At 58.5% G+C, this 18,893-nt stretch overlaps 2 protein-coding genes across 2 annotated transcripts; both read left to right on the top strand.

Moving 5' to 3' along the window:
• Positions 1–4,748: 4,748 nt before the first annotated feature.
• LOC308568408 (keratin, type I cytoskeletal 42) lies at positions 4,749–11,539 on the top strand. The gene is made up of 8 exons (XM_081161339.1): positions 4,749–5,216; positions 7,457–7,539; positions 7,660–7,816; positions 8,878–9,039; positions 9,658–9,783; positions 10,029–10,249; positions 11,265–11,314; positions 11,437–11,539. Exons 1-8 carry the CDS (start codon positions 4,752–4,754, stop codon positions 11,532–11,534), a joined length of 1,362 nt encoding a protein of 453 aa, XP_081017465.1. The 5' UTR covers positions 4,749–4,751; the 3' UTR covers positions 11,535–11,539.
• Positions 11,540–13,623: 2,084 nt separating this feature from the next.
• LOC308568397 (keratin, type I cytoskeletal 17) lies at positions 13,624–18,645 on the top strand. Its single transcript, XM_081161327.1, has 8 exons — positions 13,624–14,101; positions 15,128–15,210; positions 15,603–15,759; positions 16,316–16,477; positions 17,105–17,230; positions 17,332–17,552; positions 17,646–17,671; positions 18,450–18,645. Exons 1-8 carry the CDS (start codon positions 13,670–13,672, stop codon positions 18,542–18,544), a joined length of 1,302 nt encoding a protein of 433 aa, XP_081017453.1. The 5' UTR covers positions 13,624–13,669; the 3' UTR covers positions 18,545–18,645.
• Positions 18,646–18,893: the final 248 nt, after the last annotated feature.

The raw sequence follows: 18,893 nt of genomic DNA, 5'->3' as shown, positions 1-18,893 counted from the left end.
CCCAGGCCTCCGCACAGTGTGTTCTTGCTTTGCCCTCCTGCTTTTGCCCTTGGGAGGGGTGGATGACCTTCCTTCCCAGTGTAACCTCCTGAGATGAAAACACTGGGTTTGAAGGCCCCCTCTGTCTCCTCTTGCCCACCACTCATCCTCCATCCCATAGTCCTCCTGCCCTGGCCCCCCTCCCTGATCTTCCCTCTGCTGATCTTGCCTCCCCAGATCCCTCCCCTCCACCCCATCCTTGGCCCTCCTCTGTTCCTCCCTCCCCAGGTCATCCTCCAGCACCCCCCCCACTCCTCCTCCCTTGTTGGTCAGGCATGTGGGACACAGCGTGGCTGGCTGGGTGGTCAGCACTGAGACAAAGAGCCAAGAGACCCCCCCTTCTTGCCAGCTGCGTTAAGTGAAGGAGGAAGGAGACAGGCCATGCTCACAATATCCCCGGGGCTCCCACAGGGACACACAGCCCCACACCAAGCCAGTTCCCAGGCCGGGGTGGACATAGCTGCTACCTTGAGGAAGTGTCCAATCTGAGGGGAGAGACAGTCTCTCTCTTGGGGCGCCTGGGGCACACCTGCCCCTGGAGGAAATTTCTCTACAGCATTGAAGAGCAGGCACCAGTGAGTGTGGATTAACAAGCCTAGAAGGGCACAGAGGGCCAAGAACAGATGGGCAAGTGGGGCAGGGCCCAAGGGCTTTGGGTGGCTGGGGTCTGGAAGGCTGGAAGGAGCCTGGAGCTCCCCCAGGCCCTCAGGGCAAAGTGAGGAGGGAGCATGAGCCCCAGGCCTGAAAGGGGAACCTGCCTGATCTGCCGTCCTCTCATCTCCCCCATACCTCCCTCAGGCCAAGGGGGAAGGGGGAGGGGAGGAGGAAGAGGGAGGGAAGGATGAGAGAAGAAGGCAGGCCTCTCCGGCTGGAGTAATGCAGCTTTTGGGAGGCAGAAAGAGTTCCCACAGGTGCCTCCATCAGGCCCGGGCTCCCCTTCCCAGATCTTCTCCCCACCCATTCCTACTGGTTCTGGCCCTCCCTTCCTCCTTTGGCCTCTCCTGTCTTGGGTCCCATCTGGGGAGGGGCCCCGGGTGATGATGTGGCTCTGCCTGGAAAGGTGAGGTGTCTGCAGGTGTCTGTGTTTTATGTGTTGGGTTCACCCTAGACTGATGGTTCCTGGAAACCAGTCAGAGGGAGGTGGCTGACTCTGCTTGTCCCTAGGGGAGCACCCCGCAACAGGACCACTGGGAGGAGGTTCCCAGGAGCCCCGGGAAAGTTTCACATCTCTCACAGCTTGGGGGAGGCAGAGGGCAGGGCCCCCAATAGGAACTAGACACAAATCATTAGTGGGTGGACCTGGGCGTGGCAGGCCCGGCCCTCAGGAGAGAAGCTGCGGAAACAGAATAGATGAAGGGAATCCCATCTGGGCAGGTGTGGCTGGGTGAGGGTGTACTTCCGAGGGGCATGCCTGGTCCCATAGGGAGTGCGTCAGGAGTGAGGTAAGGGGTGGGGGACCTATGAGCTCCTTGGTGGCCCTGCCTATCCCATCCCAGGGTAAATGGGAAGGAGCTGACAGGCACCCTAGTGTCAGGAGTCTGAGGGTGGAGTGAGGGTCTTTGAGACCCCTGAAGAACTTGGGGTTCTCTTCTCATTAACTAAACTAGGTCCCAACTGGGAGGTCACCCCCAGACTTCTGGGCCTCTCACTTACCTGACCTCACCTGATATGGGCCCTTTCCCTTGAGGGAAAGGGTCAGTGGCCATGTGCTCTCTTCCTGGGTCCCTGTGTTCATCCCAGTACAGGGCCCAGGCTCCATGACCCCAACAATTCAACACCCACCTGCAGAGCACCTGCTGTTCTGGGTTTTGGGTGGGGATGGGGGTGGGAACTGTCCTAGGGGGTGACAGTTAATGCTTGGGGTCCTGTAGGAGCCAAGGTCAGCTGCGCAGATATGGATTGGCCTTCTTCAACATCAATATGCATTTATGGAACGTCAACTGTATACTGGGGCCCTCAGGTCACTCTATACCTTGTGCCTTCCATCACCATCGTAGGGGTGGGTGTCGTCCCGGGGACCCTCCCCTAACACCCTGGTCCTGTTCAAATCGCAGTGAGGCAGGGCCTGTCCTCCACCTGTGAGCCCTGGGCTTTTCACCAGCCTCTGGAGAGGAGACTCAGGGCCTCTGGGTTAGTCAAGACTCGGGCTGGGCTGGCGTGAGGTCCCTGGGGGATGCAGGAGCTATCCCCTGGCGCCTCTTCTTCTTGGCCCCTCCTCCACTGTGCTGCCTCCCAGCAGCCTCTGGGGCTGGATCTCTTCCCCTTTTTTCTCTCATCCTCGTGTGGGCCAAGCTGCTGACAGCCGTGGGGGCTGTAGGCCCTGCATTGCTTGCCTGCCAGGGCCCTCTCCCTGCTGGGGGTGGAGGACAGGCCCGGGCAGGAGAAGTCATGGCTCAGAGGCCCTCCGGCTAGCTCCTGCCAGGTCATCCTCCCTGGCAGGGAGAGTGGGAGATGCTTGGGTCCTGGTTCCAAGCGTGTCTCTGCCGTTAATACCCCGCTGCCCAGCCGCCTTGGTTTCCTCACATGTTGGGCAGAGCTGGTGAGGGCTGTCCCTGGTTTGCATAGGAGGAATGCCTACTCTTAGGTCTGCCAGGGACAGCCATGCACTCTGGAGGGCCTGAGCGGCCTTCCTGGGGTCTAACTCTGCCCTTTCACCTGGGGAGAGGGGCTGAGCTGGGCCTGTTCTTCAGCACTTGGGATGTTTCTGCCAGAGGGGGCTCCACAGAGCTGAGCAGAGGGCCTGGGAGTCATGGGTGCGGGGAAACAGAGGCCCAGACCTGGCCAAGCAGTCTGACGTCAGGGGAGAGGGAGCTGGAGAGGGGCGGATAATGGTGATTTTGAAGAGAGGAAGGAAGGTTTGACAGATTCTCTGCTCCTTTAAACTGGGCCTCAAGACTAAGGTCTGAGGGCTTTGGAGGTGGGCTCTAGGGAGAGACACTGAAGGGCAGGTGGTACCTCATAGCCTGGCCCGTCCCCAGGTCCCTGCTCTGCTCCAGACCCAGTGCTGGAAGATGGCAATCCCTTCTCTGAGGGAGTGAGATCTGCCTGGAGGGAGGGCGAAGGAACCAGTCAGCCCCTGGGGGAGAGGGGCTCTGGGAGAGTGGCTCTAGTAGGGGATGGGGAGGGTCTTTCATCACCGGATGTTATTCCGTGTGAGGGTGACTAGCTGGTGCAAGGCCTGCCTCCGGCCCACCCAAGTGACTCAAGTTCTATTGGGTCCCTCTCCTTCCCCAAGATGATCTTGGAGTGGCAGGAAGTCCTTCTTGATGTCTAACTTCATGAAGCAGCTCTGGTGGTCTGACCTTGGCTTTGAACCCCTTCCCCCCACCCCTCAGCAACCCTTGGAACCCCCAGACTTCTTAGGCAGGGTGGAAGCAGGAAAGGTTGAGGTTCGTCCTTTCTCATGCTGTCCCCACACTTCAAGCCAGGAAACAACACCTTTGCATGAGAGGCCACCCACTTTCTAGGCAGGAAATCTTTCCAGTAGTCTAGTCTTATCATAGGAGCTCCAGATGCATGGAAAACCCGACTCCCTCCCTGTCCCTGTGTGTGGCGGAGTGCCCAGGCCACCCGCAGGCTTCCAGCGGAGCCAGGCTCACCCTCCCCTGCCCATCCCATGGGCCCTGGCCGCCCCTGGAAGCTCCCCATTCAGACAGGCCGGGTGCAGACGCCAGTGTCCTGGCAGCGCCTAAATCATTAGCGCCGTGGAGATTAGGCTGGTAATCTTGTCGGCGGTGGCTGGTGCCAGCCGCCCGGATGTGGGATCCTGCCGCTCCCTTGCAGGGTGCAGGCACAGAGCTGACTGAGGGGCACCCTGCCCCACAGGTCCTGCTTCTCCCCCGTCATGCCTCCTTGGGGGGGGGGTGTCCTCGGGAATGACTTTCCTCAGGTACTGGGGGATGAGCAGGAGTGGTCACCCTAACCCTCTGGCTTCATGCTCTCCCTCAGTCCCAGCTTGACTGATGTCACTTGCTCTCCAGATTCCTTCAGAGACCGTGGGAGACAGGAATTATCCCCATGTTAAATGAGGAGACTGAGGCTCATGGATTGACTTCCTATGAGCCTTGGATCCAAAGCTCCTTCAGGTCAGCAGTGTGTCTATTCCTCACAGAATAGGGGTTCCCCAGGCCAGGCCACAGATTTGGAAGGACCCCAAGAGATCTGGGGGATCCCCAGGTCAGAGGCAGATTCTCCCTCTCAGCCTGGGGGCTCCTCAAGGCCTGCTGGACCTGGGTGAGGGGGTCACCCCGAGTCTCTCCACCCTCTCCCTGGGGACCGGGAAGGCAGGGTGGGGGGCCAGAGCAGCTTCCGGACGTCAGGCCTGTGGAGCCTTGTTCTATGCCTTTTCTGGCTCCCAGGGCTGGGTTCTCCGACTCCCCCAAGAATGAGCTCAGAAGCCTAATTGCTGCTGAGGATGGAGGATCACCCTACCCTGGGGCTGCAACTCCAACACCACCTTTGTTTCTGAACAATGGGCTTCTAAGAGGCCACAGCCCAGGCCAGGCTCGGGCAGGAGAGGGGGCCTGGGGGATGCACTCAGCATGTCCAGCCTGAGCCCCAGGCCCTGGGCGGCTGATACAGAGGCAAATTACACAGTTGGGGTTTTGGCTCTGACTTCAAGGGCCAGGGGCCCATCCCCCCTGTAGCCTGGCTATAAAGGGCTGCCCAGGGTCTCTGTCCAGACCAGACACTGCTCCTGACCCGTGGATACCATGGCTGCCACCACCAGTAGCTTCCGCCAGTTCTCAACCTCCGGCTCTCTCAAGGGCCTGTCTGTGCCCACCGGGGGATTCTCTCGGGTGTCCACGGTCCGTGTCGGGGGCACCTGCCGAGCCCCCAGCCTCCTGGGAGCTGGAAGCCTTGGCAACATGTCGGTCACCTCATCTCGCTTCACAGCGGGCTTGGGGGGTGGCTACAGCGGGGGCTACACCTGCAACCTGGGTGGGGGCTATGGCCCCAGCTATAGTATGTCAGACGCCCTGCTGGGGGGCGGTGAGAAGGAGACCATGCAGAACCTCAACGACCGCCTGGCCTCCTACCTGGACAAGGTGCGCGCCCTGGAGGAGGCCAACGCAGACCTGGAGGTGAAGATCCGAGACTGGTACAAGAAGCAGGGCCCCGAGCCTGCCCGGGACTATAGCCACTATTTCAAGACCATCGAGGACCTGAGGAACAAGGTGTGTGGACCAGGCAGCTCCCTGTGCTCTGCCCTCTGTCCTTAGTACCTGCTTCTGATTCATTCCATCCCAGCTGTGGACCGTTGTGAACATTTCTCTTCTATCTTAGGTCTCCACCATTCATTCACTCCCTGGTCTCAGGCCTGGAGGACATCCCATGCAAGGAGGTTGACTGGAGTTCTCTCTTTCTGGGTGGAGTGTATTTGGGGTGGGTGATGGAGGAGTAAGCTTCAGGACCTTGAAGGCAGCAGATGGCATTCCAGGCATAGAGGACAGCGTGGGCAAAGGCACAGAGGTGGGGAAGAGTGTGGTATTGGCTGCTGGGAGATGGAATGTGAGCAGGGAAGTCTGCAGACCATTCCTCTCTGGTTCTGCTTACCTGCCTCACCTCCTCCAGGCAGTTCTCCTGGATGGATGGCACTTGCCTCTTATCCCCAGATCTTGGAGTTCCTTCAACACTTTGAGGTTCAGTCTATGCCCTGTTCATTGTGCTGATTTCACTGAGTTTGGCCTGTACTCATGGCTGCTTTGGTTGTGGTCCTCCTCACTCTCTCATGATGGTCACTCTGGGGGCCCCTGAGGGCAAAGGCTGTGTCTCTACTTGCAGACTAGGGGGAGGGCCCCTGAAGGAAGGAGCTGTGTCTTTCCACTCAGGCTGGAAGCTCCCAAGGGAAGGAATTTCTCTTAGTTTGATGAAGGAGACAACCCTCTCTCTCTCTTTCTCTTGTACTCACAACCTCTGAGAACATGGCCTTGGCATTCTGTGAATGTGGCACTTGGGTCTTCTGCACAGACCTGCCCCTGGAGGGTCCTAGAGTGTTGCAACCCCCAGAGGCAGGTGAGAGGTCAAAGAGAAGCAGAGAGCCAGGGGTGGAGCCTGGCTGGCCCCGATGGTAGGCCTGCTCAGTTTCCTGGTGGAGAACCAGGCGCTGTGTTGCCTTTCGAGGGGCTTTTCCTGTTCCTGCCCGGGACCTTGGCCAGGTGGGGAATTCCTGCAGTTATTCCCTGGCAGCAGAGCTACTGGGGGTGCCAGATCAGATACTGGCTTTGGTCTGGGCAGCGGGGAACCCAGGGGAGCCCTGGTGAGTCACTGTATTCTTGATTTCATTCGGAGTCGGCCAGCTCCTCACCAGCAACCCCAGTGCACCCCGCACTAGGCCTCCCCCTCTCTGAGTCACTGCACCCCTAGGGGTTTTAGCAAGGGCCCCTTGCTGGACCCAATTGGCATCCTGAGCAGAGAGGTGAGTGGGATGGACACGCTTAGACCTGGGTTGGGTAACAAACTGGCCTTCGGGCTCAGTCTGGAAATGGGATTGGACCAGGTCACATTCCAGACCCAGGATGAACCTACTGGGGCTGCTTTTGCTTGCCAGGGCTCCCCTCTTACACCTCCTACACTTCAGCTCTTGGCTTCAAAAAATTCCAAATTCTACTTGGCTAATCTGCTCCCTCTGAGCCTCACTCTGCCCCCTCCTGACTCCATGGCCCTTGATTGGAGCTTCTCTGGGGCATTTCTTATAATAACAATGATGGCAGCAGTAATAATAACTAATCCTCTGCTCCTTTCAGAGTCTTCCATGTTCTCATTTAAACCTACCAATGACCTTGTGGGAAAAGACAACTTTGCCCTAGGTTTGCAGTGGGGCCAGTTGTAACCTCATTAATTAACTAATTAATCACTTAATTAAACTAGTGTTTCCTGGGGGCCAATTCTGGGCCAGGTACTGTGCCCAGGGCTGGGGATTCTGAAGGGAACAAGACGGACATGGCCTTGTCCCCTGGAACTCAGAGTTTATCAGAGGAGGAAATCACCAAAAAAAGTCATGGAAAAATCACACTTGAGAGAAGTGCCGTGAAAGAGAGATGGGCAGGGAGAAGATATGTCCAGAAGGAGGGACCCAGATGGGGAATTGATGAGGGCTTCTTGGAGGAGGTGGCAACTGAGTCTAGAGGGAAGGCTAGTTGGGAAAGAGGGAGTGAAGTCCAGGTGGCTTGGGCAGTGACCCCATGGTTGTTGAAGGGTATATATGGGTCTCTCTCCTGGCATCCTGGTTACCTATGCCTGGGCATCGTGGCCCCACCACTCTGTGAGTCCCCCAGCCAGTCCTCAGAGGAGGAGACCACACCATAGGGATCTTCCTTCACTCTGGCACACTCTCCAAAGGGCTGCAAGAGGGATGTTGCAGGGCCTTCCTGGGGCTGCTGAGGGTGCTTGCTCATGGCACCCATCACCTCCCCAGATCCTGGCGGCCACCATCGACAATGCGAGCTTGGTGCTGCAGATTGACAATGCCCGCCTGGCAGCTGACGACTTCCGCAGCAAGTGAGTCTGGGCCTCCAGGGCTGCTGGTGGTGGGTCCATCTCCGCACAGCACAGAGCCCTCTGTGTGTGTGAGGGGGTGGCCTTGTGATCCTCCATGGCTCATGCCCCCACCCCTCCCAGGTATGAGACAGAGCTGAACCTGCGCATGAGCGTGGAGGCCGACACCAACGGCCTGCGCCGGGTGCTGGACGAGCTGACCCTGGCCAGAGCCGACCTGGAGATGCAGATCGAGAACCTGAAGGAGGAGCTGGCCTACCTGAGGAAGAACCATGAGGAGGTGAGGCCAGCTTGGGAATGGATGCAGGAGAAACTTGCCTGGGAACAAGCAAGGCTGGGGCCTCCGAATCTTCCTGGGCCAGGCCATGCTCTGCATCCAGTGCCCATCCAGGGCATGTTCCTGGTCCTGACCTGGACGACCGTCAGGGGCCCACAAAGATACTTCCCATATCCCTTAAGGCATGGCTCACTGTGTGGTGGCAGTTAACTATCTAATGAGAAAATCTGTCTAAGAACATGCATGCTAATTATTGCAATTAATTATAATGATGATAGAACAAGGAACACCTGCCCAGCACATTACAAGTGATTCACAGCAATTATTTCAGCTGATATCGACACCTGTGCTGGGAGAAGGGCGCTCGATTCTCCTTTTACCGGTGAAGAAACAGGCTCAGAGAGGTTAAGGCATTTACCCAAGGCTGCACAGGCGTCTTCCCTCTGATCTGTCTGACCCACATCCACATCCAGGTCCAACTCCACAACTCTGCCACCTCTCCACCTCCTTTTTCAGAAAACTCTGGAACCCCGGGAACCCAAGGCTCAACTCAGGACCCTGCAGGGGGACCCATGAGCCTGTAGCTTCCTTCTTAGCTGACCTCTGGGCTGCCCTGAGCTAGGGGAGTCCAATTCCTTAGTGGCAGGAGCCCAGAAAGCGTCTTCAATAGGCTTTGAGGCTAGTTGTAGGGACTGCATTTTCTAATGAGGCCTGGTCTTCCAATTGACTTGGGGCTACTTTCCCCCTGCTGTGCTGTGTGGTTGGCAGTGGGTGACAAGGGTAGTGCCTGAGCTTGTCCTGGCTCATCCCCTGACAGAGTTTGGGATGGACACACAGTACACATTGGGGATGGACCCCGAGTGTGTGTTGGGTAAGATGTTTGATATCCACAGCCCTGCATGTTTGAGACATGGCATCTGCCTCCACCTTCAGGGTGAGGAGCTGTTGGCCTCTCTATGTCTGTCTGTCTGTCATCTACACCTGTCTCCCCAGGTGGAGAAGGCAGGCCCCAGGGTCTCTCCCCGGGTGGCCCTGGGTGAGCTCCTGCTCTCCTCTCTGCCCAGGAAATGAATGCTCTGCGAGGCCAGGTGGGTGGGGACGTCAGCGTGGAGATGGACGCTGCCCCTGGCGTGGACCTGAGCCGCATCCTGAACGAGATGCGTGACCAGTATGAGAAGATAGCAGAGAAGAACCGCAAGGACGCTGAGGACTGGTTCTTCACCAAGGTGGGTGGCCATGCGGGAGCAGGTGTGCTCACTCGTGTGCGTGCATATGTTGTGTGCTGAGTGTGGGCTGGAAAACGTGGAGCGCCACACACTGTCCCATCTGGAAGGACCTTTGGAAACCAGTTGGACTAAACCTCATGTTTAGATGCAGATTGTGAGGCTCAGAGAGTCCTCAGGCTCACCCTCCCACCCCCCACGGCCTGGGGAACTGCTCCAGGTCTCCTCACCCCAGCGAGGGCTCCTCCTGCACAGGCTTTTGTAGGTATGTGTGTGTTTGGATGCATAACTCACACCCTTAGAAAACACACTGAGCAGCTACAATTCCCCTGGACAGTAACAGGCACAAAAAGACTAGAACCCAGGACCTGCCTTTGAGCAGTGCTCGCAGCTCAGGAGAAATAACCAGTGCAGATGAGCACCAAGCAGGGTGAACTCCACGAAGTTCCTATGTGGGCACAGAGGGTGTCTGTGTGCAGGTGTGTTTGGGGCCCCACAGAGGCCAGTGAGGTGCTGGCGGAGCAAATCTGGGAGGTCAGGGCTCAGGGTGGCCCCTGTCCTCGGCTCCACCTCCACAAGCCTCCTCAAGCCCCTGTGCACCCCCCCGCCCCCTGCATCCAGACGGAGGAGCTGAACCGCGAGGTGGCCACCAACACCGAGGCCCTGCAGAGCCACAGGACGGAGATCACTGAGCTCCGCCGCTCAGTGCAGAACCTGGAGATTGAGCTGCAGTCCCAGCTCAGCATGGTAGGGCTTCTGTCCCCTCCCTGCCTTATCCCTGTTATCCCAGGGCTGGCCTAGCCTTGGAGTCCCCCACTCTGAGAACCAGAGACTTCCACAGTGTCACTTTACACAGTGACATGGCCCCTCTCTGCCCTAGTTACCGCCCCACCGCACTGGCTGCACCCACAACTCCACATGGTGGGGTCCCCCTCTGGGTAGGGAAAGGTCTCATCTCTGTCTTACCCGGCCACCTACACCTTGGCCCACAGAAAGCGTCGTTGGAGGGCAGCCTTGCGGAGACCGAGGCGCGCTACGGGGCCCAGCTGGCCCAGCTGCAGGGGCTCATCGGCAGCATCGAGCAGCAGCTGGGTGAGCTCCGCTGTGACATGGAGCGTCAGAACCAGGAGTACCAGGTGCTGCTGGACGTGAAGACGCGGCTGGAGCAGGAGATCGCCACCTACCGCCGCCTGCTGGAGGGCGAGGATGCCCAGTGAGTGGGGGCACCCGGGCATCTGCTCAAGTGGGCTGGGGCCGCTTCACCCAGGGAGGGATGTCTGAGCTGCAGGGGTAGCACCAGCAAAGGCTAGGAGGAGGTGTGGAGGCTTGCAAGGGGTGAGACTGAGATTGCTGGCTGGGCCTTGGCTGTGAGGAGCACTGAAGGCCACGTTGAAGCATTGATTGGGGTGCTGCGAAGAGGTTGTGCACAGGATGGGGATCAGATGTCTCAGAACATTCACTCTGGCTACAGAGGGAGAACTGCATCAGCACAGCCCGGGGGGTGGGGGGGTGGGGGGCATGGGGACCTGTCAGGAGGCCGGAGCAGGGAGGGTTAGGCAGGCCTGCTGTGAGGCAGGGCCAGGGGCAGGGAAAGGCCTGCACTCTGGCCGAGTGTGGCTCGCAGGGAGACTCAGTAAGTGCTGAGTGAGCACATGAAGGCCTGGGTAACAATGACCCTGGGCTTCTGGCTCCATGACTTGTGGTTGGTGATGCCATTACCCTGGATGGAGTGAGGATCAGGGAAGGGATCTGGTTTGGACTTGGGAGGGTGGATCAGGGCCCTACTGTAAAGGGGCTGAGAACATCCTGGAGTCTCCATGCTGAGTCATGTATTCCAGCTTTTTTGTTCCCTGAAGATGGTGAAGTGCATTTATAGGCTAACCACAGTCTTTCTTGCTTTAATTGAGTCTATTTGTTGGGCCCTTCTAGATATGGAAAAACCACTTGCCCAGCTTCTCCTTGTAAATCCCTGGTTAGGTGCAAAGTGCCTCTGGGCCTGTGTTGGGGCGTCCCCTTTCCTTACTCCTGTCCACTGGGTCCACTGGGCCTGTGCCCTTTGACCCTTGCAGTTGCCATTCTTTTCCGTGCACTCCCAGCTCTGATTTCTCCTTGATTTGCTGGGACCTCTCTCCCTTTGCCCCAGGCCTCCCCAGCTGCTTCTCCTACCAGGGGGTTGGGTTCCCAGCCAGCACCCCTGGCTTGACAGGTCTCCCTTTCCCTTCCTGCAGCCTGGCCACCCAGTACTCCTCATTTCTGGCCTCACAGCCCACTCGAGAAGGTAAGAGTCTGCCCCATCCTGCCCAGAGGAAGTGGGAGAGTCTGAGGACCCTTCTGTGTGGGAGACTGGGGGAGGGGCTCTGGCCTGAGGTTCCCTGCACCCCCTTCCTCTACCATCCGCAGCCTCGGTGACCAGCCGCCAGGTGCGCACCATTGTGGAGGAAGTCCAGGATGGCAAGGTGGTAACCTCCCGGGAGCAGGTCCACCGCTCTACCCACTGAGGCCCCTTTCCACATGCAATAGCCCAGCCTTGAAGGTCATGGGGTGGCCATCGCCTCCAGATCCTAGCATGCTACTGCTGAGCCCCAAGTGCCCGTCGGGGCCTCTGCCCAAGAGCTGTTGCCTTTCTGTATCTGCTTTCTGCAGCCCCTCGAGGAGGGGCCTCCTGAGTTTGCCCCAGTGACCACTATTAAAGCTTTGCCTGAAGTTCAGTGCCTTGTGTGATCTGGCGTGGTCATTGGCTTGGGGCAGTGTGGGCTGAGGGACTAGGGGAGGAGGAGAGTTTGTTGAAGTTTTGGGTGGTGCTTCTCACCTGCCAACCTGTTTTACCCACCCCAGTCAGGCCTGGGGCTCCTGGGAGGAGGAGAGGGAAGGAGGCAGGAGGACTGGGTGCAGGGGTGGGACAGCCCAACAAGCTGGGAAAGTTCCTAAGAATCAGCCCCTGGGGTCTCCATGGCCTGCGCTGGTCCCTGGGAGGGCCCTTAGACGTTCCAAAGAGCTATGCTTAATATAGAAAACTCCCACCTTTGCCTCTGGTGGGTCTTGGGGAAGAGAGGCTGGGTAGGGGCTTTTCTGAAGGAGTGGTCCAGAGTATTGATGGGTGAGAGGGGGTGGCCACAGCACAGACAGCCCAGGAAGCCAGACGGGCTCTGCCCAGCTCAGGGGTGTGTGTGGGACAGGGTGTGTGCATGTGAGCGTGGGGGGGCATCGTGTTTGCTTTGGTGGCTTGGCAGCTGCCGGGCTATTGGAGAAACTCTCTCAGCTGCTGATGGGGGCTGTCTGGGCCTGTCTGGGAAGTGGAAGCCATCGGCAGTCTGAGACACGACCACATTCCGCCCAGCGTGCCTGCTGGGACCCTGGGACCCAGGCCGGGCCAGGCGTGGTGGGCAGGGCAGGGTAGAGCTGTAGGGTCTCAGGGTCCATCCTGAGGGGCCATGTCAGGGGACTGCGTGGGGCCTTTGGGGAAGACCCTGTGTGAGGGGGGACTGGCTGGGAGCTCAGGAAGACCCTCTTCTTGGGCAGTGCCCTTAGACTGAAACCTAAGGTGTATGCCCCTCACCTTACCCTGAGGCCTCTTGGGGTGTAGAAGACTAGGGAGGGTGGAAGGGGGCATGGCCTTTAGTTCTCTCAGTTCCCTTTACCATGATGCTCCCTTCCCAGCTGTCGTTTCCCCGTTCTGTAGCTAAGCTCCTCTTTGCCCACCCAAGCCCAGGACCCACCCACCTGTTAGGGGGAGGTGGGGAAAGGTTCGGCTGAGTCACCAGGGAGTCCGTGGGATGGGGCAGGTCAGAAAACTGGCCAGATGGAATCATAGCCCCTGGAGTACTTCCCTGGTGTCAGGGCTGTTCAGAGGGGGGCCAGTGTGCCTGGAGCCCTGGAGGAAGGGGGTCTGGTGCTGTGGGATGAAGGATGAAATTCTGCCAGACCAGTTCTGCAGGTCTGTGGGGCAATGGGACCCTATCCCTCAAGCCCCAGTTTCCTTATCTATAAAATGGGGTGATCATCTGAGACCTGACAGAGTTGCTGCGTTCTGTGCTGAGCCCAGGGGTTTACATCCAGGTTCCAAGGTGGGATGGGGGCTCGATCTTCGCTGTCTCCCCAGCTCCCAGCCCAGGGACAGGACCATGTGTAGTGTGTGTTGAAGGACAGTAACCTCAGGCTGGGGGCTGCCAGATTCCCAACCGTTTCCCTACCAGATACAAGGGCTGGGCAGGCAGGGCTGGGGTGGTAGCTGCCTGGGAGGGCCTGGTGACGGTGACATCCTGCCTCTCTTCTTCTCCGTATTAGGTCATGGGAAAGCATAGCTTGAGGGCCTGCCTGAATCACAGGTGACAGGCTTAAAATCAGAGACACGCACACGCACATTCAGACACCCAGCATAGGGGTTCGGAGAAATGAGGCAAAGCCTCGGTGGTGGGAGGGGGTGCCCACAGCCACCTGGGAGCTGGCAAACCGCCAGGGGTGATGAAAGCCCAGGGGAATGGAAACAGAAGAGCAAGCCTGTTGAAATCCCTGCTCCCGCCCATTTGTTGGACTATAAAGGAGGCAAACGAGCCCCAGTAGCAACACGCACTTTAGGTTTCTCACCTCTTGAGCCCACTCTCTCTGTGCCTGCCTGCTGCCTGCTGCCACCACCATGACCACCACCATTCGCCAGTTCACCTCTTCCAGCTCCATCAAAGGCTCCTCCGGCCTGGGCGGCGGTGCATCCCGCACCTCCTGCCGGCTGTCTGGTAGCCTGGGTGCTGGATCCTGCAGGCTGGGGTCTGCCAGTGGCCTGGGCAGTGCCCTCGGGAGCAGCAGCTATTCCAGCTGCTACAGCTTCGGCTCTGGCGGTGGCTATGGCAGCAGCTTTGGGGCTGTTGACGGGCTGCTGGCAGGAGGTGAGAAGGCCACCATGCAGAACCTCAACGACCGCCTGGCCTCCTACCTGGACAAGGTGCGCGCCCTGGAGGAGGCCAACACTGAGCTGGAGGTGAAGATCCGAGACTGGTACCAGAAGCAGGCCCCGGGGCCCGCCCGTGACTACAGCCACTACTACCACACCATCGAGGACCTGAAGAGCAAGGTGGGCCCTTCTACAGGAGGGGGCTCTGTGAGGGCCATGACTTCTCCCCCTTCTCTTCCCCAAACCTGGAACCCTGCCTGAAGGCTGTCACAGGGCGTCAGGGAGCCAAGGACAGTTTGGTTCCAGCTTGGCCTCTGGGAGCCCACCTTGGGGCTGCTCTTTGGCTCATACTATTTTTTGGGGGGGTGGTAGGCTGGGCCAGGGACAAATGGGCCTCATGGAGCTCCTTTGAGGCTCAGTTTCCTCATCACAGAGCTTGCCACCTTGTGCAGTGGTATGATAAGGCAAATAGACACACGTGGAGGGCTGGGCAGGGCAGGGCTCATGAAGCTGCCAGATATGTGGGCACCTCTCTCCTTGGAGCAATAGGGGGATTTTGGGCAATGTTGGGATGTGGGGTTCAAGTGAGCATCTGATGGCACCTGCTGGAAGATGGAGACAGGAGAGAAGGGGCGGGGCCTCAGGAGGCCTCTTCTGAGCCTTATTTGGGGATATTTCTGGCTTCCCTATTCCTCCTGCTGCTCTCTCAAGAACAGGGGCTGAGCAAACCTGGGGGGTGGGCCTGCCTGCTGGAGCCCTAGGTCAAGGCTTAGCAGGGGTCCTGGCTTCTGATTTGAAAATACTCTTTAGTGAGGACTCTTTTAGCCTCCCTTTTTTGGGGAGACTCTCAGGGGCACCATCTCCCCAACTTAAAGTGTGGGGTTGCCCACGTCCCCTATGCTTTCTGAGATCCTGGTTTAGCTTCTGCCCTGAGGCACCCTCCCATTCTCCAGCTCTCCTGCGGGAGTCTATGCTGGGGGAGGCAGGTCCTAGGGGATCAGGAGGCAAGTTTCAGCGCATCAGACTCTGGCTGGCCCAAACTATGTCAACAATTACACACAATAAATGGGAGAGGCTGGGAGGTAAGGGAACCTTCCTGAAGGAGGCAGCCACTTCCTGGCCCCCAGGCAGGAAGACCCACCTCAGAACCCTGGTCTGGGCTGAACTACCCCACCCAGTGATGTGACTATTGTCCCATCTCTTCAGATCCTCACGGCCACCGTGGACAACGCCAGTATCTTGCTGCAGATTGACAACGCCCGTCTGGCTGCTGATGACTTCCGCACCAAGTAAGCCTTCACCAGTGAGCTGGGGAGGAACTGGGGGCACCCCTCCCCACCCTGGGGCTCCTCGGTTGCTTGTGGGATATAGGCCAAGAGCTGGGTGTGGGGGAGTCTACCTCTTAGTTCAGGTTGCAGCAAATTTTGAAGATCGCTGGGCTTAGACGGGTGATGGAAGAGAGCAAGGGGAGGCAAGAGGCAGAGAGGAGAGAAACAAGAAGCCAGGTGGGGGTAGGGCCTTGCCCTACTTGTTCCCAGGGCCTCAGGGCTGGAATTTGCTTCCACTCCTCTCCATCATCATTTTTCATAAGCCCTTAGAGCCCTGGATAAGCAGGGTGCTGGCCAGGACCTGGACCTGCCAGTCCAAGTATCTAGATTGAAGTCTCTGGTTCCCTTTGCAGGTTTGAGACGGAGCAGGCCCTGCGTGTGAGCGTGGAGGCCGACATCAATGGCCTGCGCCGGGTGCTGGACGAGCTGACTTTGGCCAGAGCCGATCTGGAGATGCAGATTGAGAACCTGAAGGAGGAGCTGGCCTACCTGAGAAAGAACCATGAGGAGGTGAGGCGGATGGGGTGGCAGGGCTCTGGGGCTGGGCTGAGGGAAGAGTGCAGAGCAGGTGTTCCAGGGCTGCCCCATCTGTGGAGCCTTGACCCCTGGGGTTCCAGAGCCAGGGTGCAGGCCAGTCTCCTTCCTGCTTTCCTGCATCTGAGGAACCTTCCAGGGGCCCACAGAGGCCTCTTTTGCCTCCCTTCCCGCCCCCTAGCCTCCCTCAAATCTGAGCTCAAATCCTTGAAACTGGGCCTTATGTAGAAATTTGGAAGTTAGAGGGAATATTCTCGGGGCACATGCCTAAGAATGAGATTTTATCTTTGGAAAGCCCTCAGTCTAATGGGGGAGACACAGAACCTACATCCAGAGTGCCCCCAGTCTGATGGTGGAGGCAGAGTCCATTCAGAGCAGGTGCACAAAAGTCACTAGGAGGGTCAGAGGGTAGAGGGCAGACAGAACGAGGGAAGAGTCCTTGGGAGGGGTCTGGAGAGCTTGTTGGGGAGGGTTGGGAGTGAGAGATTGGGACAGGCCCGGATACCCACACCACACTTCCCGTCCGCCACAGGAGATGAACTCCCTGCGAGGCCAGGTGGGTGGCGAGATCAACGTGGAGATGGACGCCGCCCCTGGTGTGGACCTGAGTCGCATCTTGTCGGAGATGCGTGACCAGTACGAGAAGATGGCAGAGAAGAACCGCAAGGATGCTGAGGACTGGTTCTTCAGCAAGGTATGGGCTGCTGTGGGCCAGAGGCCTCTCTCAGCACATGGGGTGCAAGAACTGAGTCCCCACAGCAAGCCCAGTGCCTGGCTTCTTGGGGGTACCCTCTCCTCAGTGAGCCAAGTGGACCCGAGGAGTCCAGGCTCACCCATTGCATCAATAGGCTTGGAACTTGGCTAAAGCTAGGGTCTGGGGGTGGGTGGGGAGCCCCACTCGGGAAAACAGCTAGAGGACAAAGACCCTGAGAGCACCCACCTCTCCTGAAAGAGGTCAGGAACTAGCACCAGGGGCCTGGTTACTGTCCTGGAAGCTCCTCATGTTTCCTATTCTTGTGCCGACCACTTGTAGGGCTTAAAGATAAAACTTAATGTCATTTCAAAGGTTCCTGGGCTTTGGAAAGTGGGAGGCTGATGAGAAGGCACTGCCCCCACAGTCAGGTTTGGGAGGAGGGCTGAGGGGCTCAGGGGAGGTCAGGAAGATGAACAAGGTCAGGGATGTTATGGGGAGTGGGCGAGCTCCACTGCCTGTCTGGGCACAGAATGGGCCCCGGGCTGAGGATATGGAGGGCATGGGGATTGTCTGACTTGGAGAAATGATCCCAGGCTCACTCTTCACTACCCTGTGTTGTGTCTGCAGACAGAAGAGCTGAACCGCGAGGTGGCCACCAACACCGAGCTGGTGCAGAGCAGCAAGAGTGAGATCTCCGAGCTCCGGCGCACGGTGCAGGCCTTGGAGATCGAGCTGCAATCTCAGCTCAGCATGGTAGGGGCGCTGTCAGGCCTGGGGTGGGCCTGGAGCCCTGGAGCCCCTGGGGGGGGACACGGATCACCCTCTCTGACCCTGTTCCTCCTGCCCTCCTGCAGAAAGCATCCCTGGAGGGCAGCCTGGCAGAGACCGAGAACCGCTACTGCGTGCAGCTGTCCCAGATCCAGGGGCTGATTGGCAGCGTGGAGGAGCAGCTGGCCCAGTTGCGCTGTGAGATGGAGCAGCAGAACCAGGAATACAAGGTCCTGCTGGATGTGAAGACCCGGTTGGAGCAGGAGATCACCACCTATCGCCGTCTGTTGGAGGGAGAGGACGCCCAGTGAGTGGGGGCCTAGGGCCAGGGCTGTGGGCCTGGGTGGAGGGTGGAGCTCTCGGACCCACATCTGATCTCCTCTCTCTGTTTTCTTTGCAGCCTGACTCAGTACAAGCCCAAAGAACGTAAGGATCTTGGTAACAGGGTGGGGCAGCACGGGGCAGGCACCTATAGGCACCTTGCTGAGGGAGGGTCCCCAGGAGCTCCAGGAAATGATGGCTGATCCTTAGCAGGGGTGGGGGAAGAGACCCATTAGGGTTCAGGGTTGATGTTCAGGGGAATCAGATGAGATGGTCACTGAGATGGTCCTTGTCCTGGAGTCCTAGTCTGATGGGGGGAAACATCGTCCTTGCTCTGGAGACTGTTATCTGGTGGGAAGATAGGGACATGGTCTCATGATCTTTGCTGTGAGACCCTACAGATGAGCAAAAGCAGCCCTGACTCTGGTGGCAGAAAGGGAGTTGGTCTTTGTCCTCCAGATCCCTGTCTGGTGGGGAACATAAAATCCTAGCCCTGGGGTATCTAGTCTAATGGAGGTGATGGGGATCAGGTTCTTGTCTTGGAGAGCCCAGTCTGATGGGGGAGACAGGAGCATAGTCCCTGCCCTGGAGACTCCAGAGAAGTGGAGATAGACCCCGTTTTGTGGAGCACCCATCTGCAAGGTGCTGCTCTTGCAGAAGGACACATGGGTCAGAATCATACCACCCATTTGGGTAGCAGGGCTCACATAGGGGACCAGCAGAGGGACACCCTGGAAGGGAGGGAGCAGTGTGGATGTGATGATGAGCCAGTAGAGGTGTGGACACAGAGTGGCTCTGGGGGAAGAGCCGGGTCCTCTCAGGGGTGGGGGCTGAGCCAGGGTCTCTCGGCCTCTGCCCACCTCTGAGTGTGTGTCCCCTGCAGCCGTGACCACCCGTCAGGTGCGCACCATTGTGGAAGAGGTCCAGGACGGCAAGGTTATTTCCTCCCGCGAGCAGATCCACCAGACTACCCGCTGAGGACTCTGCTCCCCTGGCCCACCCCCCAGGGCCCCTCATCAGCCCTGTAGCCTCTGACCTCCCCAGCCTTAGCCCCTGTGGCTTCCTGTCTCTTTCCCATACCCCCTGCCCAACCAATAAAGCTTGTTGACTCAGACGTGGAATGTATCTTGGTGTGGCTGGCCGCTGAGGTGGGCCCTATGAGGGGTGGGCGAACAGGAGCAGGGGTGGGGCATGGGCAAGCGGGGAGTCTGTGGACACCCACTACTGTCAGACCGGGTGAAGGGTAGGTCTGGGCAGAGCTTGTGGGGAGGGGCTTTGCATCTCCCAAGGACCGGTGGTATGAGGGAGGGTGGTCCAGGCAGTGCCA

The sequence above is a fragment of the Miniopterus schreibersii genome (genome assembly GCF_964146895.1).
Source record: "Miniopterus schreibersii genome assembly, chromosome: 16".
NCBI lineage: Eukaryota > Metazoa > Chordata > Mammalia > Chiroptera > Miniopteridae > Miniopterus > Miniopterus schreibersii.
This window is presented reverse-complemented; position numbering and strand designations above follow the sequence as displayed.

Excerpts from the sequence above, each read along its gene's own strand:
- LOC308568408 (XM_081161339.1), top strand. The coding sequence starts at position 4,752 with ATGGCTGCCACCACCAGTAGCTTCCGCCAGTTCTCAACCTCCGGCTCT. Across the intron at positions 9,040-9,657 it reads AGGACTGGTTCTTCACCAAG|ACGGAGGAGCTGAACCGCGA; the intron begins GTGGGTGGCCAT and ends CCCTGCATCCAG. Across the intron at positions 9,784-10,028 it reads TGCAGTCCCAGCTCAGCATG|AAAGCGTCGTTGGAGGGCAG; the intron begins GTAGGGCTTCTG and ends CTTGGCCCACAG.
- LOC308568397 (XM_081161327.1), top strand. The coding sequence starts at position 13,670 with ATGACCACCACCATTCGCCAGTTCACCTCTTCCAGCTCCATCAAAGGC. Across the intron at positions 14,102-15,127 it reads TCGAGGACCTGAAGAGCAAG|ATCCTCACGGCCACCGTGGA; the intron begins GTGGGCCCTTCT and ends CCATCTCTTCAG. Across the intron at positions 16,478-17,104 it reads AGGACTGGTTCTTCAGCAAG|ACAGAAGAGCTGAACCGCGA; the intron begins GTATGGGCTGCT and ends TTGTGTCTGCAG.